Genomic DNA, 24,227 nt, shown 5'->3' with positions numbered 1-24,227 from the left:
CAGTAAACCTCCACCTTCCAGGCTCAAGCGATCCTCCTTGCCTCAACCTCTTGAGTAGCTGGGACCACGGGCATGCACCACCACGCCCAGCTAATTTTTGTATGTTTAGTAGAGATGGAGTTTTGCCATGTTGCCTGGGCTGGCCTGGACCTCCTGGACTCAAGCGAGCCACTCACCTCGGCCTCCTGAAGTGCTGGGATTGTAGGCGTGAGCCTCCTCACCCAGCCCAACTTAAATTTCATTGGTTGCTTCTTGGAGGTATCCCCTTAACTTGTTCCTCTGTCATCCATATTTCCTGTAAACTTGTAGTTAGTCCAGGGGCTTGATTAGGTTTAATTTCAGTTTTTTCTTTTTTTGGCGGGGGTGCCAGTGGCAAGCACTTTCTGTAGACAACATGTACTTTCTGTTGTATCACGTCAGGGAGTATGTATTATCAGATTGTTCATTTATAATAATACTAAGATTGTTACAGTGGGCTCAGATGATGTCAAACCTATCAGTCCGTTATAAAATTTCTTATGAACTTTTCACCTAATGGTTTAGCATTTGGTAGATTCTTGAATTCTTACTAATTTATCTTCTTTTGGCTTCTCAGGAATCCATACCTGTTTTGTATGTAAGCAGAGTGGGGAAGATGTTAAAAGGTGCCTTCTACCCTTGTGTGGAAAGTTTTACCATGAAGAGTGTGTCCAGAAGTACCCACCCACTGTTATGCAGAACAAGGGCTTCCGGTGCTCCCTCCACATCTGTATAACCTGTCATGCTGCTAATCCAGCCAATGTTTCTGCATCTAAAGGTATGGATTTCTTACGTGGACCAGTCTAATTGTAAAACCTCAGTTTAATTGGCAACAGATATTTTCTTTTTTCTTTCTTTCTTTTTTTTTTTTTTGAGACAGAGTCTGGCTGTGTTGCCCAGGCTGGAGTGCAGTGGCGCGATCTTGGCTCACTGCAAGCTCCGCCTCCCGGGTTCATGCCATTCTCCTCCTTCAGCCTCCTGAGTAGCTGGGACTACAAGCGCCCGCCACCACGCCCAGCTAATTTTTTGTATTTTTAGTAGAGACGGGGTTTCACCATGTTAGCCAGGATGGTCTCAATCTCCCAACCTCGTGATCCGCCCACCTCGGCCTCCCAAAATGCTGGGATTACAGGCGTGAGCCACTGCGCCCGGCCGGCAACAGATATTTTCAAATGCAATAAATCCACCATGTCACTTTATGGCCTCTCTCTAGCTTTTATCAGAGATTACCAACATTGTATTTGGGAGAGAAGAGGGACATAATGAACTAGTTCAGCAGCCAGGCAATGCCAGGGCTCCATAGAACACAATGTGGTTGTGTGGTAGGGTATTAAATATTTGGATTTCATGTGAGATGTAGTTTGAGAAAGTGTTCTGCTGCATGTCCTCTTCCCCCTATTGATTAGAAAACCAGAGTGTAGTCTTCCTCTGGGCTTTTTTTTTTTTTCTTTTTTTCTGAGACGGAGTCTTGCTCTGTCACCCAGTCTCGATCTCCTCACCTCGTGATCCACCCACCTCAGCCTCCCAAAGTGCTGGCATTACAGGCGTGAGCCACCGCACCCGGCCCTCCAGGCCTTTTTTTTTTTTTTTTTTTTTTTTTTTTTTTTTTTTTTTTTTTTGAGATGGAGTTTCGCTTTTATTGCCTGGGCTAGAGTGCAATGGCGCAATCTCGGCTCACCGCAACCTCTGCCTCCCGGGTTCAAGCGATTCTCCTGTCTCAGCCTCCCAAGTAGCTGGGATTACAGGCATGAGCCACCATGCCTGGCTAATTTTGTGTTTTTAGTAGAGACGGAGTTTCTCCATGTTGGTCAGGCTGGTCTCGAACTCCCGACCTCAGGTGATCTGCCTGCCTCGGCCTCCCAAAGTGCTGGGATTACTGGTGTGAGCGACCGCGTCCGGCCAGCCATTTTTATATCTCTGGTTTCTACGTGTGATATCATTCAGAAATGCATGTCAAGGCAGGATTGGGGGTTTCATGTTGATTTATTTTTTGTTTTTTTAATGAAAACTCTTGTCCTAGAAATTTTCTTCTGCTTCATAGTTAAGCTGAGACCTGAGTTTTCCAAAAATGTCTGTGCATATAGGTAAACTTAAGTTTTGAAATGTGTTCTCTTTGGTAAAACAAGTTGTTTTTGTTGTTGTTTGTTTTGTTTTTTTTGAGATGGAGTTTCACTTTTGTTGCCCAGGCTGAAGTGCAATGGCACGATCTTGGCTCACTGCAACCTCCACCTCCCAGGTTCAAATGATTCTACTGTCTCAGCCTCCTGACTAGCTGGGATTACAGGCACATGCCACCATGCCCAGCTAATTTTTGTATTTTTAGTAGAGACAGGGTTTCATCATATCGGTCAGGCTGGTCTCGAACTCCTGACCTCAGGTGATCCGCCTGCCTCGGCCTCCCAAAGTGCTGGGATTATAGGCTTGAGCCACGGCACCCAGCGTGTGTTTTTTTGTTTGTTTTGTTTTGTTTTAAAACAGGTCTCACTCTGTTGCCCAGTATGATCTCAACTCACTGCAATGTCCACCTCCTAGGTTCAAGAGATTCTCTTGCCTCAGCCCCTGGAGTAGCTTGGATTACAGGTGCTTGCCACCACACCCGACTACTTTTTATATTTTTAATACAGACGGGGTTTCGCCATGTTGGCTAGACTTTTCTGGAACCCCTGACCTTCGGTGTTCTGCCTGCCTTGGCCTCCCAAAGTGCTGGGATTACAGGCGTGAGCCACCGCGCCTGGAAAAAGCCAGTACTGTATCTCTGCTGGTGAATTCATGTGTGCTAAAAGAACCTTGACTTTTTCCATAGAGGATTGAGAGGTAAAACTTAGCAGTGTTGATGTTTGTTTTAACCAGACTGTCAGTACCTTTTTTTAGGATTATTTCCTGGCCTTATGGATCTCATAAGTAATTTAACTTGTTGGATCAAAATTGCAGTTTCGATGAATATGATGGTATACACCTGTATTTCCAGCTTCTTGGGAAGGTAAAGCAGGAAGTGGGAAGACTGTTTGAGCACACGGACTTTGAGGTCACATCCAGCCTTGGCAACATAGGGAAACCCCATGTCTTTATTAATACAAAGAAAAATGAAAAGAGTTGCAGTTGGCTACCTTCTCGTTTTTGATTGTTATTACAGATTGCATTAGAGGGTTTGGTGGTGGTTTGGTGATGGTTTATAATAGATGAAGTATTTGAGGGGATGTATTTCCTCTGGAGATGGTAGAGAGGTTCGTTCACTTGAAAGGCTTTAAGAATCAGAGTTCCAGGCAAGCATTATTGTTCTCTCCCCTCTCCCTATTTATTCTGGGGCTGATTTCCTAGTTGTCAGGACAGTGGTTTGAGTTGGGCTTTCCCTTGTTGAAGCAGGCTCACTGACAGTTACGGCATTTGATTCATTTTGGAGACTTATCACATAGCTCCCATCTGAGTTTTCTTGGTGGATTGAGTGTTTAAGATCCATCATCTTAGTGGTCATTCCTTCTATTTGTGACATTTTTTCAGTGCTAATAAATAGACTTGAATAACTCACATTCTTTTTATATTTAATATTTTTCTTTTTCTTTTGCTCGTCCCTGATTTTCCTGCTTTAGGTCGGTTGATGCGCTGTGTCCGCTGTCCTGTGGCATACCACGCCAATGACTTTTGCCTGGCTGCTGGGTCAAAGATCCTTGCATCTAATAGTATCATCTGCCCTAATCACTTTACCCCTAGGCGGGGATGCCGAAATCATGAGCATGTTAATGTTAGCTGGTGCTTTGTGTGCTCAGAAGGTAAGAAATCATTTCTTCCTCTATTTGTAGTCTAAAAAGGGATTAAATCAATGTTTTAATTGGAACAAAAATACTTTTCATCAGATTGCCACTGAAAAAAATATTAGAAATGATACTATTCATCTGCCATTCAGGAAATGATGTCCCGAATTAATGATTACATAGCAGAACTTTTTTTATTTTTTTTATTTTTTTGAGACAGCGTTTCACTCTGTTGCCCAGGCTGGAGTGCCGTGACACAGTCTCAGCTCACTGCAACCTCCACCTCCCAGGTTCAAGCAATTCTCCTGCCTCAGCCTCCTGAGTAGCTGGGATTACAGGTGCCCGCCACCACGCCCGACTAATTTTTTGTATTTTTAGTAGAGACAGGGTTTTGCCATGTTGGCCAGGCTGGTCTCAAACTCCTGCCCTCTAGTGATCTGCCCGCCTTGGCCTCCCAAAGTGCTGGGATTACAGGGGTGAGCCACTGTGCCTGTCCAGCAGCACTTTTAAAACTTGGCTTTGTTGCCCAATAGGGAGAGGTTTTATTTTTCTTATTTTGAATAATGACTTGCATTTTGTTAAAATGATAAACAATTGAAGCAGTAAAGACAAAAATTCACTTAATCTCACCATCAGAAAAAAAAATCATTGCTTAATATTAAGTGGCATTATTCCAGACATTCATGCATGTCAGCAGATAGAAAGTCAGATACCTAGATAGAAACAATTCTTGAAAATAGCATTATCATGTAATTGTGTTTTGTTAAGCAATTTTATACAAATTAATAGAAAATGAGTGAACGTGATGGAAAAAGTGAAGGGATTTGTGAACTTTAGTTATATATTTTCTCATTGTAAGAGTATTAGTTCTTAAAAGATCACGTAGAGGAAAGATAAATTTTCTATGTATTTTATTCTTGGCTCACTGCAACCTCCGCTGCTGCGCCGCTCCCCATCCCGCACCCGCTGGTTCAAGCGATTTTACTGCCTCAGCCTCCTTAGTAGCTGGGATTACAGGCGCCCAACATCATGCCCCACTAATTTTTTTTTTTTTTTTTTTTTTTTTTTGGTGGAGATGGGATTTCACCATGTTGGCCAGGCTGGTCTCTAAGTTCTGACCTCAGTTGATCTACTCTCCTCAGCTTCCCAAAGTGCTAGGATTACAGACGTGAGCCAGTGTGCCCAGCCATTTTATTCATTTTTAAAATACTTGTTTTTTAGAGCGGAGTTAGTATTAACCTTTTACATATTTTCTTTTCTATCCTTATCATCCCTGACAACTTGATTTTTGCTAGTTAAATGGAAGATTTTAGCACTCATCACCAGTATGTTAATTGTAGTACTTAAAGTTCTGAATTCCTTATTTCAGTTTTTCTCTTGGTTGTCTGAACTTTTGTGAGCCCACAGGTGCTCATTTCTCTGCTTTGAGGCATCATTTGCCTTTGTACTAGAAGGATATCTAGTACAAAGGTAAATGATACTTTTCTAAGTTCATGGTAATGGTATTGGTATTTTGTAATGGTATTTTTCTAAGTTCATTGTGGACTTTGCTCCACTATTTTCTAGTGATGAGAGTGGCACCAGTTCTTCAGTTTTCTCATTTATTTTCAGATTTTATTTTGTTGATTTAGTAGTTACTTGGGAATAATTTTTTTATTATCTACTTATTGATTATGCAGTTTCCTGAAAACCTGGCTGGCTCTGAACATTCTGAGGGACTAATTTTAAAGAGTCAATATATATGTAATAGAATGAGCATTGTACTTCGAATCTCGAAGTCCAAGTTTGAATTCTGGCTTGTCTCTTCAGGCAAATTGCTTTACCAAGGCTTGGTTTGCTTGTTTATAAAATATAGACTCTATTCCCTATCACACAGTCATATTATAATAGCATCAATTAAATAAAAAGATAGGATTAAAGCCCTTGCACAGTGAGGAAGTAAGTTTAAATGGTCTCTGGTCTCATTTTTAATTCTCTGTAGGGCCAACTTTTTCCACAGCCTGCCTCATTTTGTTTGATTTTCTTCTAAAAATTATCTTTGTTATTACCCACTTTCCCTGCAAGATGACTTCCTTCAAGAAAACAATACCTTCTTTTTCTTTCCTCTTTCTTAAGATATCACTAAAGAAGCCGAACATGGTGGTGCATGCCTGTAGTCCCAGCTATTCAGGTGGCCAAGGTGGGAGGATTGCTTGAGCCTAGGAATTCAAGACCAGCCTGGGCAATATAGTGAGACTGACCTCATAAACAAAACAAAACAAAAACAACCAAAAAAGTAGATATCACTGTGAAAGGAAAATAAATCCCAGGAGGCCCAAATCACCAAGCCAAGGGAAAAGTCAAGCTTGGAACTACATCAGGCAAACCTGCCTCCCATTTTATTCCTCAATAATATAGCTACAAGGCCGGGCACCATGGCTCACGCCTCTAATCCCAGCACTTTGGGAGGCTGAGGCAGGCGGATCACCTGAGGTCAGGAGTTCGAGACCAGCCTGGCCAACATGGCGAAACCCCATCTCTACTAAAAATACAAAACTTAGCCAGGCGTGATGGCAGACACCTGTAATCCCAGCTACTTGGGAGGCTGAGGCAGGAGAATTGCTCTGTTCCTGTTGAATTTCACCCTGGCAATGGAAACCGATAGCTTATCTTCACAGGTGTGGGACAGAAAGTCATTCCTATGCTCATCTGAGACAAATGCATACCTGATTGCTTCCTCTGCCCTATTTATGTAAAAATGCAGTTTCACTGAGCCAGATTAAATTGTGTATTCAGTGAAAGGCTGATGAAGGATTCAAAAGAATGCAACCTTTTGTCTTTTACCTACTTGTGACCTGGAACCCCAACCCCCTATCATAACCAATGACAATGTTACACATACTGATGTCTCTTATCTCCCTAAAGTATATAAAAGCAAGCTGTACCCCCACCACCTTAGGCACATGTTGCCAGGATCTCCTGAGGTTGTGTCATCTACGTGATCGTCACCTTGGCAAAATAAACTTTCTAAGTTGGTTGTGACTTGTCTGACAAATTTTGAATTCACATCACTAAGGAGATTTGTATTATCAGGTGTATGTATATGCCAATAATTCTGTAAAAGAAGAATTTTCCTTACTTGCAATATATTGTTTCTGTAGCCAAAGACTGGAGTTTAGTTAATTCTGGAAGCTTTTTTTGCTTAGTTGAAATCTGACAGCTAGTACACAGTCAATGGATGGGTAGAACTGCTGCCACCTTAGTATAAACCAAGGCAGTAACTCCAAACCAATACAAGTAAGCAGTCACTGTGTTCTGTATCATCACCTACTCGCAGTAAAAGCATGGCAGTTTCTTGAAGTAAAACACCTTAGTTTTATTATATCTTGTCCATGAAGTGAACATTGTTTTTCTGTTCTCTGTGATGAAGTGGGAAGTACACATAAAGCAGTTTCTTTGCATACTGATGATTATCTTGAGTTAAAACACTCATGCAACTTGAGTTTCAAGCTGAACTATCCACATTGTTCATGGAACACCATTTTTAATTGTAAGAGTTACTGATAAACTATGGTTATTCATGCTTGGATATTTGGCAGACATTTACTTGAAAATGAACAACTGTGAGCCTATCAATTCAAGAAAAACAACTGCAAAATAGTGGCCAATGATAAAATTTGAGCTTTTAAGTGAAAATTAAAATTTTCGTAAACTATTATCTGCTACCTTCAGTTTGACAGTTTCTTAGTACTTACTGGTTGGATCATGGTAGTATTAATAAATGTGATTTTAAAAGTATTATAATGAAATAGACCATTTAGAAGATGCATATGACTCAATGAACCAATTTTTTTTTTTTCGAGATGGAGTCTGGCTGTGTTGTTCGGCTGGAGTGCAGTGGTGCGATCTTGGCTTACTGCAACCCCCACCTCCCAGGTTCAAGCGATCCTCCTGCTTTAGCCTCCTGAGTAGCTGGGACTACAGGCACGTGCCACTACGCCCAGCTAATTTTTTGTATTTTTAGTAGAGATGAGGCAATATTTTTAATATAGCTAATGCATGATGTTAAAAACTTTGCATATGTAAAAGATCCATTCAAAGTGGAAGACAGATCAATGAATTTTAGTGTAGTCATTTTAAGTTTAGTGACATAGTTTCAGTTTCCACATTGCAACTATACACTGTGGAGTTTTAGTATAGTATCAAAGAATTAATATCCACAGTTAGTGAACAGGTTATTTTAGCACTCTTTTCCAGCAATACGTCTCTGAGTGGCCATACTTTCTTCATGTATGTCAAACAAATAACATATTGCAAAAAATGCAATTCAAAATATTTGCCAAAATGGGCTTTACACGGCGGCTTATGCCTGTAATCCCAGCACTTTGGGAGGCAGAAGTGGGTGGATCACTTGAGGCCAGGAGTTCAAGACCAGCCTGGCCAACATGGCGAAACCCGTCTGTACTAAAAATACAAAATTAGCTGGGCGTCGTGGTGCATGCCTGTAGGCCCAGCTACTCAGGAGGCTGAGGCAGAAGAATCACTTGTACCAGGGAGACGGAGGTTGCAGTGAGCTGAAATCGTGTGCCTGCATTCCATCCTGTGTGACCAAGCGAGACCCTGTCTCAAAAAAAATAAAATATTTGCAAAAATGGGTCGGGCGAGATGGCTCACGCCTATAATCCTAGCACTTTGGAAGGCCAAGGTGGCAGATCAGTTGAATCCAGGAGTTCAAGACCAGCCTGGCCAACCTGGCAAAAACCCCATCTCTACCAAAAAAAAAAAAGGTGGCGTGGCTCAGGAGGCTGAGGCAGGAGAATTGCTTGAACCTGGTAGGCAGAGGTTTCAGTGAGCTGAGATCATGCCACTGCACTCCACCCTGGGTGACAAAAATGAGGAAAAGTATAGTTTTTATTAAAATGTGAATAATGTTTAATGGATTAATTATTCTTAGTATCTGCTTGTGGGAACTAGGAAATAAAAATAATAAAATGAAATAGATACTTAAAATGAATTTAGATACTTAAAATATTTTTAGTTTTAAATTTCTGTTTTGCAAATATCTGTATTATATCCTGTATACACAAAAGCACTTTGGGTTTCTTTGTAATTTTCAAGAGCATAATGTGGTCCTGAGGCCAAAAAGCCCAAGGACTGCTCCCATAAACTAAGATTATCCTGTGGTTGGTGAACCACAGGATAGAAAATGGTCTTACAACTTTTTTCCCCCTCATGTAAAGGAGAGAACTAAAGGTAGTTAATCCGGGTAGTAGGATCATAATTTGGTAAATTGCAAATTGTAAGGAATTGGACCCTTTCAATTTAGCAGTATGTTTAAAATGCATTTTCTCTTTCTTTCCCTCTTCCACCAAGTGTCTCATTTCATCTTTGTTTTAATGGCTCGTGCAGTTTTCCCTCTTCTGTCTGTCTTCCTGGTTTTCCGGCTTTCTCCTGTATATTACCTCTAGTGTCACTGGATAGACCCTCCTTCCTGCTTCCCATCTGTGTACCCAGAGTAGTTCTATTGATTTCTTCCTTCATGTTCTTCCTCAGCTCAATCCGCATTATGTTCTGTCCTGAAATACAGAGGTGCTTGCCACTTTTTCCCCTCATCTTTGACCTTTGGCCTTTATTCAGTGGGTTTTCTTTTATCCAGGTTTCTTTTCATGTTATATCCTTCTTTGAGGGCCTTTTTGTACGTGAAATATTTCTAGTGCATCATGAATGCCAATTTAATGAAAGGAAGATTTTTCTCCTAAGACTATGTAAGCTGGCCAGGCGCGGTGGCTCACGCTTGTAATCCCAGCACTTTGGGAGGCCGAGGCGGGCGGATAATGAGGTCAGGAGATCGAGACCACGGTGAAACCCCGTCTCTACCAAAAATACAAAAAATTAGCCGGGCGTGGTGGCGGGCGCCTGTAGTCCCAGCTACTCGGAGAGGCTGAGGCAGGAGAATGGCGTGAACCCTGGAGGCGGAGCTTGCAGTGAGCCGAGATCGCGCCACTGCACTCCAGCCTGGGTGACAGAGCAAGACTCCGTCTCAAAAAAAAAAAAAAAAAAAAAAAAAAAAAAAAAAAGACTATGTAAGCAGACTAAACAAGTTGTAATTCAGCAAGTGACTAATGATAGATAGGAATGTTGCAGACAGTATCCCACCACTGGGCTAGTTGAATTTATGTCACTGTTAGTGTACCATTCTAAGATTATTTGATTACCAAAATAGCTAAGTAGAGTTTCAGACTGTATAATTTTTCTTCAGACTTGTTTTTTAGCAGCAGACGCATTTCCAAATGTAATCTTACTCTGAATCTGAGCTTCACTATACAATACAGACAAAAGGTGAGCTTTTCCAGTTGAAGTAGGAGTCTGATCTGAAACACACCCCTGGCCCCAACAAAAACAAATAAAACTCCCACTCTTATTTTAAGAGCTTGTTGAAGAGAATTACTAAGTAAAGGCCCCTTTGGCCGGAACTGCCATCTTCCTGTAATTCGCCAAAATGACGAACATGAAGGGAAAGAGGAGAGGCACCCAATACGTGTTCTCTAGGCCTTTTAGAAAACATAGAGTTGTTCCTTTGGCCGAATATATGCGAATCTATAAGAAAGTTGATATTGTAGACATCAAAGGAATGGGTACTCTTCAAAAAGGAATGCCCCACAAGTGTTACCGTGGCAAAACTGGAAGAGTCTACAGTGTTACCCAGCATGCTGTTGGCATTGTTGTAAACAAACAAGGGCAAGATTCTTGCCAAGAGATTTCTTTTTTTTTTTTTTTTTTTTTTTTTTTTTTTTTTTTTTTTTTTTGAGACAGAGTCTTGCTCTGTCACCCAGGCTGGAGTGCAGTGGCGCAATCTCGGCTCACTGCAAGCTCCGCCTCTTGGGTTCACGCCATTCTCCTGCCTCAGCCTCTCCGAGTAGCTGGGACTACAGGCGCCCGCCACCACGCCCGGCTAATTTTTTGAATTTTTAGTAGAGACGAGGTTTCACCGTGGTCTCGATTTCATGTGCATATTGAGCACATTAAGCACTCCTAAGAGCCAAGATAGCTTCCTGAAATGTGTAAAGGAAAATGATCAGAAAAAGAAGCCAAAAAGAAAGTTACCTGGGTTCAACTGAAGCACTAGCCTGCTCCACTCAGAGAAGCATTCTTTGTGAGAACCAATGGGAAGGAGCTTGAGCTGCTGGAACCTATTCCCTATGAATTCACGGCATCATAGGTGTTAAAAAAATAAAAGACCTCTGGACTGTTAAAAAAAAAAAAAAGCAAAAGTCAGCATGGGAATAAATTATATATAAAGTGCCAACAGAAGTATGTTTATAGTAAGAATTTTTTTTTGTTTCCCAGCTGAAGATTTATTGGCATAAATGCAACCATATAAAAACATAAGTTATGAAAAACACAGTCATGATGTGCCCTCCCCATCCCCCCAGCCCAGGCCCCTAAAACCCCCTTCTGCGGGAGGGAGGGAGAGGAAGGGGGAGCCCCACAACCGTCTAGGAAGGCTCAGCCCCTGGGCCCCTGCAGGGCGGGAGAGCCGGGTCTCAGCGCATCCTGTAGTCCGTGGAGCAGGACAGGTCGCATAGATGGCCTCTGAAATCTAGGTTGATGGTGAAGTCCAGGTCCCAGTTGTTCCTGGTGTTGGGCCGCATGCCGATGGTGCCGACGATCTCCTCGCCCGTCTTCAAGGTTAGGTAGTCCTCCATGTAGAACACCGTCTGCTTCCAGTGCGTGTACAGGGACTCGGGTATGGTGGAGAAGCCCGTCCTCTTGTGGCAGTGCGTAAACTCGATGTTGAAGTAGGCCACCTGGGCGTGCACGTAGTCATTCTGCTTCACTTGCAGGCAGAAGGGGGAGGTGAAGGTCAGGTCTTCCACCTTGACGGTGTAAATGTCTACCTCCTTTATGAGGCAGGCGTTGGTGATCAGCTGTTTGAGGTCCACCACATCCACTAGGGGCTCCTTGATGGCCACATCTTTGATACAAGATATATCGAAGCCATAAACGTTCTCCCACCAGTGGATCTTGTAGTCTTTGTACTGCCGGTCCTCGGTGGCTGTCACATACAGTGTGGCCCGGTCTGGGAAGATGAGGCTATTGGGCGTCCGCCACTTGTCCGGGCATAGAGCACGGTGTTGAGCATGGACTCGTAGAAGAGGCAGTTAGCCCATCCGCTTGCTGATGATGTCCACCTTTTCCACCGGGAGCTCTACCTCCTCCACCTTCCCCTTGATGATGGTCACCAAGTGGTCTAACTTGTTGGCTTTGACAATCTTCACCGCATAATCAGAGCTACTGGAACACTCGATGCCGATGACCTTGCGGGCCCGGCCTTGGCGGCGAACATGCAGAGGATGCTTGTGTCCGAGCCCACATCCAGCACCACCTTGTCTTTAAAGAGGTGCCGGTTGTGAAACATGGAGTTGCCGAAGTGGGCGTAGGAGTCAAAGTAGTAATCTTTGGACATCATGCCCTTGACGTTCGGCTTCTCGCTGCTTTCTGCCTGGCCACAGGACACCTCCATGATGCAGTTCACGACCTCGGCGGCCGCCATCTTCACCCGCACCTACTCCCCTTACGGCCACCAAGACCCCCGCCTTTTTCTATAGTGGGATTTTAACAGGTGAAAGAAGCACAGTGAGAACAAGATTAACTCGGATATATTCTTTGCTAAGGCTTTACGCCCTACTTCAGGGTAAAACTTGGAGTTACATGTTTGAGTCTAGCATGTTTGAAGCATGCTCATTTCTGGCAACAGCGTGGCACATTTCTTTTTGGCAACAAAATAAAATGCCTGTCTGTCTGCTGAAACTACTGTGTTTTGAAAGCATTTATATTATTTATTTGTGACAAGAGCCTTGCTCTGTCACCCTGGCTGGAATGCAGTGGTGCTGTCTTGGCTCACTGCAACTTCTGCCTCCCCGCCAGGTTCAAGCAATTCTCCTGTCTCAGCCTCTCGAGTAGCTGGGAATACAGGCATGTGCCACCACACCTGGCTAATTTTTGAGTAGATACGGGGTTTCGCCCTGTTGGCCGGGCTATTCTCTAACTCCTGACCTCAGGTGATCCACCTGCTGCAGCCTCCCAAAGTGCTGGGATTACAGGCCTGAGGCACTGCGCCCAGCCAAAAAGTTAGTAGTTTTAAAAGGAGGGAAGGAACTAACCATATGGAGATACTACTTACGTGTCAGACGCTACTAGGTAATTTATTAGCTAGGTGAATCTTCAAACAGATGTGGTTATTATTTATTAGAGAACACTCCTTACCGCTGAGGAAATTATAGCGCAGCAAGGAAAGTGAATTTCCCAAGGGCCTGTGGTCCTAGAGCTAGAATTGCAACCTGAACCTGACGAGAGTTAAATAAAGCTTATGCTGTTTATACTCTGGTCATTGTGTGTCATTGATAATGTTTTTATTTAGTATATCTTTTAGTGAAGAGAAAGAAAATATATATATGTGTGTATGGATGTACACATACATGACTTTGTAGGTTTCCTTGTGACTTCATTTCTTTAACTTAATTTTGCCAATAGGATCTCATGTTTATTAGCTGTGAATCTAACAAGCTTTGAGGGTAGCCATGTTCGGGAATGTTGGAGTGAGAATACTTCTTCAGCATAGGCTTTCTAGATAACTAGTTAAGTTAATAAGCCCTAAACTGGTTAAGAGCTGAGCAAAAGCTATTTTAGCTGGGTTCTTAAATGCAGTCTTGTGGTCTGAATGCCACATTTTTTTTATTCCCACAGGAGGCAGCCTTCTGTGCTGTGATTCTTGCCCTGCTGCTTTTCATCGTGAATGCCTGAACATTGATATCCCTGAAGGAAACTGGTATTGCAATGACTGTAAGGCAGGCAAAAAGCCACACTACAGGGAGATTGTCTGGGTAAAAGTTGGACGATACAGGTAAGCCTGGAGAATAGCCCTCATCTCTTTTACCATCCTCTGTTTCTTGAGACCTCTCAGATACAATGCTTAACGTATTTTCTAATGATCTACTTAATTACTCATGGTACTCCTCCCCTTTTCTTGATTTTTTCGTTATAGGAAGAGAAACCTAACTTCATGATTTACAATTATAGGAATAATACATGTTCTCTGTCGAAATTTTTTTTTCTTTTATGTATTTTGTGAAAAGCTTTTTTTTTTTTAAATGAAAAGACACTAATAATCTCACAAGGCAGGCGCATTGTTAACATTTCGGCATATGTACCCCTAGACGTACCAATACGCAGTTATGCCCCCCACCATCCAAAATAACTGTTTTTACAGATTATACTCTGTTATGTGTCTTGGGTTGTTTTGAGACAGGGTATCCTCTGTCACCCAGTCTGGAGTGCAGTGGTGTGATCATTGCTCACTGCAACTTCAAACTCCTGGGCTTAAGGGATCCTGCTGCCTCAGCCTCCTGAGTAGCTGGGACTACATGCCACTGCGCCCAGCCACTTTTTCTTTTTGAAAATATTTTGATTGAATATGGAAAGCACAAAGGATGTAACATGCATGACTTTAAAGAATAACAAAAGTGACACCTGTGTATGTACCTCCCACTTAAAGAAATAGAATACTGTTGGTACTTTTGAGGATTATTCCATGCCCTGATTCCATTCTCTCCTACCCCCAGAGGTAACCACTGTACTAAATTTTAGGATTTTCATTCCTTCGGCCTTCTGTGAGAGTTTGTTTTCTTTGGTATGTTTTAGACCTTTATATAAAAGAATTATTGTTGATATATTTTCCTGCAACTTTTTTTGTTCACTTTTATGCCCCTGAGATTCATCATAGTATTGTATAGTGGTTCATTCATAGTTCACTGTTCCTTTATATAGTCACATAATGTCTAGTTCACTTATCCATTTTCCTGTTTGGACTGTGAACATTTGGTCAGTTTTTCTTGGTTTATATACTTGGGACCTTGAATATAAGTATATACTTATATTCAAGGTATATACAAGTATATATTTGGTTTATATACTTAGGGCCTTCTCTAGGGCATTCTCTGGAGTAAAGTAGGTAGATAGAGGTTTCCAGCTTTAATAGGTAATGCCAAATTGTCTCCCTAAAGTGGCTGTATAGTAATTTACATTCTTTGATTTTGTTTGTATGTGTTTGTGTTTTGATTTCTTGGTGCTGTTCTTCCATATTCCTACTAATTATTGAAGGTTTCCTTTTTAAAGGCCAAATTGTATTTTATTTTGTATAGTGTACCATGGGTAATACTATTATTTTCTTGATGTTGAGCATTTATACTTTTTCCAGTTTTTCCTTCTTATAATGCTTCAGTGAATGTTATTGTCATAAGTCTCTCTTCCTATGTCATTATTTCCTTTAAGTAGAATCCTTGAAGTAGAATAATTGAGTCTAAGGGAGTGTGTGCCTGTGTGGGAATGTGGGCAGGTGTTTTCCAGCTTCTAGCACATACTACTTGTTTGTGTTCTAGTTAGGTTGTAAGAATGCCGTAAGATGGACTTTAATGTGGACAGATAGATATTGCTAATCCTTACCTTTATATGAGTAGGTTATTTTCCTAATGTCTTGCAGCCTTCTAGAGGTTTCCCTTCTCCTTTTCACCTTTCCCAGGTGGTGGCCAGCTGAGATCTGCCATCCTCGAGCTGTTCCTTCCAACATTGATAAGATGAGACATGATGTGGGAGAGTTCCCAGTCCTCTTTTTTGGATCTAATGACTATTTGTGGACTCACCAGGCCCGAGTCTTCCCTTACATGGAGGGTGACGTGAGCAGCAAGGATAAGATGGGCAAAGGAGTGGATGGGACATATAAAAAAGGTAACTTTATCCCTTTTGTTTCTCAGGCAAACGCAGACCTCTGTTGCCTGAGTGTCTGCTCTGTTTTAGAATTCACACATGCTCCATTTTGAAACTGCCTTTGTCCTCTCAGGGCATTATCTGGCTGCAAATACAGTATTTTGCAAGGAAGTTGACCCATGTAACTCATTATTTTTGAGCCTTAACCTTTACTTAATTAGAATTTCCTTGAGCTTTTTTTTTGACTTATCACTTGTTTTCTCAGCATTCCATCAAATAATGGAATTCTGAAACTATTTCATAGAAGAAACACTTCAGTTTGCTAGACAGAGGCTCAGATCTCTAGCAGAGCTACATTTGCTCCAAGGAGTCGAGTCTTGTCTTGTCTTGTCTTGTCTTGTCTTGTCTTGTCTTGTCTTCTTCTCTTCTCCTCTCCTCTCCTCTCCTCTCCTCTCCTCTCCTCTCCTCTCCTCTCCTCTCTTCTCTTCTCTCCTCTTCTCTTTTCTTCTCTCCTCTTTTCTTAAGCTTGTTGGGAAGAAGTAAAATTCACCAGATATTATAGAGCAAACTAGTAAAGGTCAAAGCATAAATGCTCTGAATCAAAATAAAGTTTTGTAAACTGGCCTAGCAATGAAGGCAGGGTACCCTGTTATAAGCAGAACTAGTTTTACTGCTTACCAGGTGGCCGAATCAACTTTGAACCCGGTTTTCTCTTACCATATAATGGAGAAAGTTTGCTCTTAGATTCAGTGGGATTATAAAAAGTGTCCCTGCAGAGTACGTAATTGGTATCCCCTTAGTGGTAATTACCTTCTTCCTCTAGCTGTCCTTTGAAAGATAATATATCCCTTGCTATTTAATATATTTGGTCCTTAAAGTACAAATGGTTCCCAATTCAAAATGGTCCAACTTAACACCTTTATGATGATGCACTTCCATTATGTTCCTCAGCTTATGATGGGATTACATCCAGGTAAACCAATTGTTAACATGAGGAGCATCTGTGTAAGATTTTGTCTATAGGGTGAGATGAAAAGGGATTCTAAGCAAGTGACATGGAAGAAGACTCTAAGCAGGTAAAACTTCCTGGTTAGGGAATGGAGTAATGTCGATAGGAAACGAGTTTAACAAAGGTTCTGTTTACCACATGTTATTTTAGTAGCTCCTCACTTACCCTGTTTGTCTTGTGGTTTCTGTACAGAGATATGGGCTGTCTATCAGTTCTAGTGCTAATACAATACATAGTACTGTGCTATTAGTACTAATACTTCAGGAGCTGGGGTCTTGAGTCTTGTAATCTCAGGTGGTCAGGGATAAAGTCACCAGTATTTTGGCCTGCACAGAGCTGGCCACCACTGAGATTGGGGGAGAAGGTGGAGTATAAGGAATACCTCAGGTCTGAGCCTGCCTAAGCTCTGAGATTCTGCCTTAATCAGGGGGTTTCTAGGTGCCTCTGACTTCTTGGAACTTGTATTTTTGCAGGGGAATCTGAAATAGATACCAGCGGTCGAAGTGCCTGCCGGGATTTTGGTATTGTTAATATTGTGGCAGAAGTGTGCGTTGTATATGCTGTGGGAACAGAGCAAGAGGAAGCTGGGGAGCAATGTTTGGAAGTCATGAATGATTACTAAGTGACTCTGAGGAATGAATCATAGTAATAATAGTTAGCATTTTTGTTTGCCAGACCCTGTTCAGTGTTAATTTTCTGCTTTAAGTGCTTGTGATAACGCTGTGAGGTGGATACCATCCTGATCTTGCAGATGAGGAAACTGAGGCACATTAATGTTAAGGTACTCGCCTAACATATCAGTACCAGTAAGTGATAGAGGAATGTTTCTGACTCTGATAGTAGGGCCAGAATCTAACCTCTACACTGACTTTGAAGAAGGAAAAGGACTTAAAATGCGATACATTTTACCAAGAAGGCATCACATGTGAAAGCACATGTTGAATCTATTAATAAAATCCTGAGTTAGCAACCTCCAAGTATTTGGTACAGTTTAAGCACATGGTTAGGGAAGTGTTGGGCTATTTTCCTGAAAGGATGAAGATCTAACTACATCCCTAGTTAGAGCAGAGTTTTAGAAACTTCAGTCTGGGACATTGTTGGGACCATTAAAAGGTGAGAGGCTGCAAGTGGGAAAATCAGTGAGATGGCTGTTTTAAGTAGTTTGGGGCAGAAATGACGAGACTCTGCTGGACACGGTGGCTCACACCTGTAATCCCAGCACTATGGGGTCAGGAGTTCGAGACCAGCCTAGCCAACACATTGAAACCCTGTCTCTACTAAAAATAAAAAAAAATCAGCTGGGCATGGTGATGCGCGCCTGTAATCCCAGCTACTTGGGAGGCTGAGGGAGGAAAATCGCTGGAACCCGGGAGGCGGAGGCTAATGCCACTGCACTCCATCCTGGGTGACAGAGCAAACGAGACTGTGTGTCCACCCACCCCGCCCTACCCCACCCCCCCACCACCAAAAGAGAGAGAGACAAGAAAGAAAGAAGAAAAGAAAGAAAGAAAAGAAAGAGACTAATGGTGAATTGTTCATGGGGATGGAGAATATGATTTATATTGGATAGATGTTAAGGAAGTAGACTAGGACCTGCTGAATAATGTCCTAGTCTACTTCCTTAGAAGAACACATTTTAGGACAATTTAGATGACTCCATGAAACACATACAAACTCTGGTAGATGGCTACAAGGAAATGAAGAAAAAAGGATAGGTCAGAGGGGAGAATTTCTTTAAAGGATTGACAGACTTGGGGAAAGGCACAGAGAAAGTGGGAAGAATAGGATTCTCAGAGTGTTTAACATGGGTGAAGAATAATGAATTACAGTTTTAAATGCAGAATGAGAATCTTAAGATTTTGTTGGACTTTTCAGATACTGCAATCTTTTAAACATGAGAAAGTACAGGGGCCGGGCACAGTGACTCATGCATGTAATCCTAACACTTTGGAAGGCTGAGGGAAACAGATACCTTGACCTAGGAGTTTGAGGCCAGACTGGGCAACATGGCAAAACCTTGTCTCTACAAAAAAATTAGCCTGGCATGGTGGTACATGCCTGTAGTCCCAGCTACTCGGGAGGCTGAGGTGGGAGGATCACTTCAGCCCAGGAGGTCGAGGCTGCAGTGAGCTGTGATTGTGCCATTGCACTTCAACCAGGGTGTTAGAGTGAGACCCTGTCTCAAAATGAATAAATAAATAAAGTACAGTACTTGAGTGTAGATTAGCTATGAAGATCTGTGTATCATTAGAGCTAATAGTTTATATTTACACAACAAGTCTTAGGATAAGAGGCAAGAAGGAGAACAAAGCTTCAATTTTGAATTTCTGCCAGAGGAGAGTGAGCACAATATCTGGGGCACCTAAGATGTAGCATGCTTCCGAAAGTGGGAGGTTTAGGACTGAGGAAAGAAAGGCTTAAAGGCAGTGAGTTTGCCAAGCAGATGAAGTGTAGTTGTTAGGAGATGGTATCTGTGGGCTTTTTAAAGTCATTTAGTTGTTTATTGTTTTCTCATGTAAAGCACAGTTGTGTAATCTTTTGGCTTCCCTGGGCCACATCGGAAGAAGAATTGTCTTGGGCCAAACAAAATACACTAACGGTAACAATAACTGATGAACTAAAAAAAAAAAAAAAGTCCATGCATAATTTTTATGATATCCGCCACCACAGATAAGCAAAAAAGTTCTCGTATTCAAATGGTTGGACGCCCGTGATCTAAAGGGTGATAGTCTGTATTGTGCCATTTAGTTCTGAATTATGTTTTGTCTTAATACTATGTCTGAATACCCTTTGGACTACATTACCTGTTTGAAAATAGCTGTTATGTGTTTTCTTTTTCATATAGCATTGATCAATTTTTTGTAAAACATGGAGTTTATCCAACTTAAAGGGGAAAAAGTAAAAAATAAATGAATACATAAGTAATTCCACCCAGAGATTTTGAAGTGACTTGTGCTGTCTGTTTTCATAGCTCTTCAGGAAGCTGCAGCAAGGTTTGAGGAATTAAAGGCCCAAAAAGAGCTAAGACAGCTGCAGGAAGACCGAAAGAATGACAAGAAGCCACCACCTTATAAACATATAAAGGTGAGGAGAAAATCTTGGGGGACCTTCTCTAGAAGAGGAATGGAATAGCTGGCTCTTCCCACTCTGTTCATGACAAGAACGGAAGCACAAGCATAGTTCATTTTAGGTAGAGGTATGAGCTTAAAAGAAGATAAGAAATAGCTGGGCACGGTGGCTCACGCTTGTAATCCCAGCACTTTGGGAGGCTGAGGCGGGTGGATCACCTGAAGTCAGGAGTTTTGAGTCCAGCCTGGCCAAGCAGGTGCCTGTAATTCCAGCTACTTGGGAGGCTGAGGCTGGAGAATTGCTTGAACCCAGGAGGCAGAGGTTGCAGTGAGCCGAGATTGTGCCGCTACACTCAAGCCTGGGTGACAGAGTAAGACTCCGTCTCAAAAAAAAAAAAAAAAAGAAAAGAAAAGAAACAAGTACAGAGCACCATTCCTAGCACATTGCCAGGATTCCCAATGTCAGGAGAATTAATTTTAGGTGCACCTAACCTTTAACCTACCTAGTAAAATAGTCATCACCATTATCATGTGGGTCCAGTGGAGCCTTTGTATTTTAAACATTTTTATGTCATTTATATGAATAATTGGCAGACATAAAAATAAAGAGACAGTGGAGAACAAATTTATTAGAAATTTTAGTGTTATGTTGTTGCTAAAATAATTGCAGTTTTGTCATTACTTTTAATGGCAAACCTCAGTTACTTCTGCACTGACCTAATATTTACTAAATCCTTTTTACAAACCTCTTTTTATCCGATAAGTTAGTTGTGATGCTCAAATATCATAAAACATGAAAGAATATTGTTAGGCCTGTTGAGAAAAGAGGTTACCCAGGTTGTTCTTGTAAAACATTTTGATGGCATTGTTCCTGGATGAGAATACCCTATTTCTTTTTTGTTCTTAGAAATGCATTATTTGTTCACTTATCCTTTGTGTGTGTGTGTGTGTGTGTGTGTGTGTGTGTTGTTTTTTTTGTTTGTTTTTGAGCTGGAGTCTCCCTCTGTCTCCTAGGCTGGAGTGCAGTGGCGCAATCTTGGCTCATTGCAACATCCATCTCACAGATTCAAGCAATTCTCCTGCCTCAGCCTCCCGAGTAGCTGGGATTACAGGCGCACACCACTATATGCGGCTAATTTTTGTATTTTTAGTAGAGATGGGGTTTCGCCATGTTGGCCAGGCTGGTCTCGAACTCTTGACCTCAGGTGATTCACCCGCCTCAGCCTCCCAAAGTGCTGGGATTACAGGCATGAGCCACCACACCCGGCTGTGTGTTTCCAAAGATTGATAATCTGAGATGTTACTTGGAGACTAATTTGACCACCATCTTGACAATCTAGTATGTTTAAGTTTGTCTCAAATATTGGATCGAGCATAGTTAAACTGAAAAACTTTTGTTGTTTGTCAGAAATTCAGATTGAACTAGATGAATTGGATTTTTATTTGCTAAATCTGATAACCCTACTGAAATCAGACCTTCAAGATTGTATCTCCAGTGTTTTATACTTGCTTTTTTATTTTTAAACTCCTTTCCTCAGGTGTAGTAGACAGTCTTTTATACTTTATTTAAACGACAATTCAGTACTTTGGGTAATGCCGTAAGAAATCTAAAGTGTGACAGTTTATTTCAGTATTTCATTGTGCTTATATGTGATTCCATTATGCTTCCCTTGTCTTTTTTTTTTTGAGTCAGAGTCTTGCTCTGTCGCCCAGGCTGGAGTGCAGTGGCGCGATCTCAGCTCACTGCAAGCTCCGCCTCCCGGGTTCAAGCGATTCTCCTGCCTCAGCCTCCCGAGTAGCTGGGACAACAGGCACCCGCCACCACACCTGGCTAATTTTTTGTATTTTTAGTAGAGATGGGGTTTCACCGTGTTAGCCAGGATGGTCTCGATCTCCTGACCTCGTGATCCGCCTGCCTCAGCCTCCCAAAGTGCTGGGATTACAGGCGTGAGCCACTGCACTTGGCCTCCCTTTTCTTATTATTTCCATCTTCTTTAGCATAGTTGTGAATTAGTGATGAGTTAGTAATAATGTGTAATGATGAAGTAGTAAGTTGTTACAAGATATAGGAAAAGTAAGAACACTAAAATTCCATACCATGTCTTAGATTTAGTCTGATGGACTTACATGGTATTTACAAGACAGAATCAGTTTTGTTCTTGGTTTGTTTCTTTGAGACAAGGTCTCCCTCTGTGACCCAGGCTAGAGTGCATTGGCGCAATTTTGGCTCACTGCAACCTCCGCTTCCTGGGTGCAAGTGATTCTCCTGCCTCCTGCCTCAGTCTCCTAAGTAGCTGGGATTACAGACATGAGCCACCAACGCCTGACTAATTTTGGTTATTTTTTGTAGAGTTGGGATTTCACCATGTTGCCCAGGCTGGTCCTGAACTCCTCAGCTCAAAGCAATCCACCCACCTGAACCTCCCAAAGAGCTGAAATTACAGGCGTGAGCTGCCACACTTGGCCTGAATTTTATTCTTTTAAATACGTATATTTTATTTTCGAACTTTGGAAGACCTCTAAAAAGGGATAAAAGTCATAAACACTGCTTCTGAAGCCTTTTTTTTTTTTTTTTTTCCTGAGACAGAGTCTCACTCTGTTGCCCAGGCTGGGGTGCAGTGGCATGATCTCAGCTCACTGCAACCTCCATCTCCTGGATTCAGCCCACTCTCCTGCCTCAGCCTCCCGAGTAGCTGGGACTACAGGCATGTGCCACCACATCTGGCTAATTTTTGTGTTTTTAGTAGAGATGGGGTTTCACCATGTTAGCCAGGCTGGTCTTGAACTCCTGACCTCAGGTGATCCGCCCGCCTCGGTCTCCCAAAGTTGAGCCTCCCATGGTGAGCCACTGTGCCTGGCCCAGTTTTTTTTTTTCCCCCCTTTATTAGAGATGACGATTTCACTATGTTGCCTAGGCCGATCTCCTGGCCTCAGGTTGTCTTCCCACGTTGGCCTCCCAAATTACTGGGATTATAGGCACGAGCTGCCACTCTTGGCCTTTAAATTGTTACTTTAAATGTCATAAAATATCCATACCAAGATTAGATTAAAAAAAGAACAAAGAACGAAAAAGGTGATAAACTGTTAATCCTTACAAATAATTACAACTTCTGAAATTAAGAATTTCAAAACCTATAATTTGATCTAAATGAGTCTCACAATGTATGTGAAAATATATTCTTGGAACATAGTCGTTAGGCCTCAGAAATGGAAAATAATTCTATTCACATAGTCCTAAGGGTCAGATGACAGCAAGGTAGGCATTTTAGAGTTAACATATCAACCATATTGAGCTATTGAGATAGCAGTTTCCTGTGAGTGATCTCATCAAGAATTTAGAGGCCAACTTCTTTCCTCCACTTTTTTTTTTTTTTTTTTAAATAAACATTTCCAGGAAAAGGATCTAGAGCAGGCATTGGCAAACTATGGTTCATGGGCAAATCTGGTCTACTGCCTATTCTTGTAATATTCTTGAACCACAGGTTGTTTTTACATTTTTTAGTGGTTCGCAAAACAGAGATTTTGTGACACATAAAGATTACATGAAATTCAACTTTCAATCAGTATCCAGAAAATTTTATTGGAATACAGGCATGCTTCTTCATTTACATATTACATATGGCTGCTTTTATATTACAATGGCAGAGTCGAGCTACATGTGGAGATCTATGGCCTGCAAAGCCTAAAGTATTTACTTTCTGACCCTTTACAGAAAAAGTTATTTAACTCCTGATCTATAGTGAGATTTACTTAGAATTACATATCCATGTCTTTGTTCTTAACCATGTGGGATTTGTTTTGGTTTGCTTTTGGTTTATGATGTGATAAGTGCAAAACTTATTTTTGGATTAATAACAAGTTAGATCATTTGATAAGAAACAATTATTAAAACATATATTTTCCAGCCTGGGCAACATAGCAAAACCCAGTCTCTACAAAAAAATACAAAAAAAAAAAAAAAAATTGGGGGTGCCTGTTGTCCCAGCTACCTGAATCACCTGAGCCTGGAAAGTCAACACTGCAGTGAGCTGTGATTGCACTACTGCACTCCAGTCTGGGGGACAGAGTAAGACCCTGTCTCAAAACAAAAACAAACTTATATTTGTAGAGAAAAAAGAAGTAGCATGAACCTTTATGTGTATTTGGGAAGGGTTCAAGTAAAAATACTTTGAATCAGCAGTGAATGTTCAAATGCCCTATTAAGTACTTGTAGTCTTGGGTGACTGAGATTAGCTGTTGTTGTCTATCCCCTAAGAATTTGCCTTAGACATTAAGCCTTATGCCTTATGGCTTCCAGTTGCATGTGTTGAGGATATTTCTCCATTAACAAGAAGTTTCCAAACCTTACCAGTGTTTTAATGAATCTGGGAACAGATCTGGCAGTGAGACCTACATCCTTTTTCCCCACGGACAGCATCTTGCTGGAGTGTCTTGCAGGCCTATACGATCCTCCCACTGCAGCTTCCTGAGTAGCTGGGACCTCAAGCACTTACCACCATGCCCGGCTAAGCTTTATAATTTTTTTGTAGACACAGGGTTTCATTGTGTTGCGCGGTCTGGTCTTGAACTTCTGGGCTCAAACAATCCTCCAGTCTCAGCCTCCGAAAGTCCTGGGATTACAGATGTGAGCCACTGCATCTG

The 24,227-nt window shown here is 41.8% G+C and overlaps 2 protein-coding genes across 10 annotated transcripts in view; one reads left to right on the top strand and one right to left on the bottom strand.

Moving 5' to 3' along the window:
• NSD1 (nuclear receptor binding SET domain protein 1) overlaps nucleotides 1-24,227 on the top strand; it is a 172,478-nt gene that overhangs the window by 126,095 nt on the left and 22,156 nt on the right. For all 9 annotated transcript variants that reach the window (XM_030808483.1, XM_030808479.1, XM_030808484.1 and 6 more), the window contains 5 exons: nucleotides 596-796; nucleotides 3,606-3,785; nucleotides 13,494-13,650; nucleotides 15,325-15,530; nucleotides 19,490-19,602. In XM_030808483.1, the coding sequence (XP_030664343.1) occupies nucleotides 596-796; nucleotides 3,606-3,785; nucleotides 13,494-13,650; nucleotides 15,325-15,530; nucleotides 19,490-19,602 (857 nt within the window). The remainder of the gene's footprint in view (nucleotides 1-595; nucleotides 797-3,605; nucleotides 3,786-13,493; nucleotides 13,651-15,324; nucleotides 15,531-19,489; nucleotides 19,603-24,227) is intronic.
• On the bottom strand, nucleotides 11,086-12,347 carry LOC100583914 (protein arginine N-methyltransferase 1-like). The gene is given in 4 exon segments (XM_012504856.2): nucleotides 11,086-11,865; nucleotides 11,868-11,910; nucleotides 11,912-12,072; nucleotides 12,075-12,347. Coding segments are annotated over 4 exon segments (1,005 nt in total). The 5' UTR covers nucleotides 12,301-12,347; the 3' UTR covers nucleotides 11,086-11,290.

The sequence above is a fragment of the Nomascus leucogenys genome, unplaced genomic scaffold (genome assembly GCF_006542625.1).
Source record: "Nomascus leucogenys isolate Asia unplaced genomic scaffold, Asia_NLE_v1 Super-Scaffold_3019, whole genome shotgun sequence".
Lineage (NCBI taxonomy): Eukaryota > Metazoa > Chordata > Mammalia > Primates > Hylobatidae > Nomascus > Nomascus leucogenys.
This window is presented reverse-complemented; position numbering and strand designations above follow the sequence as displayed.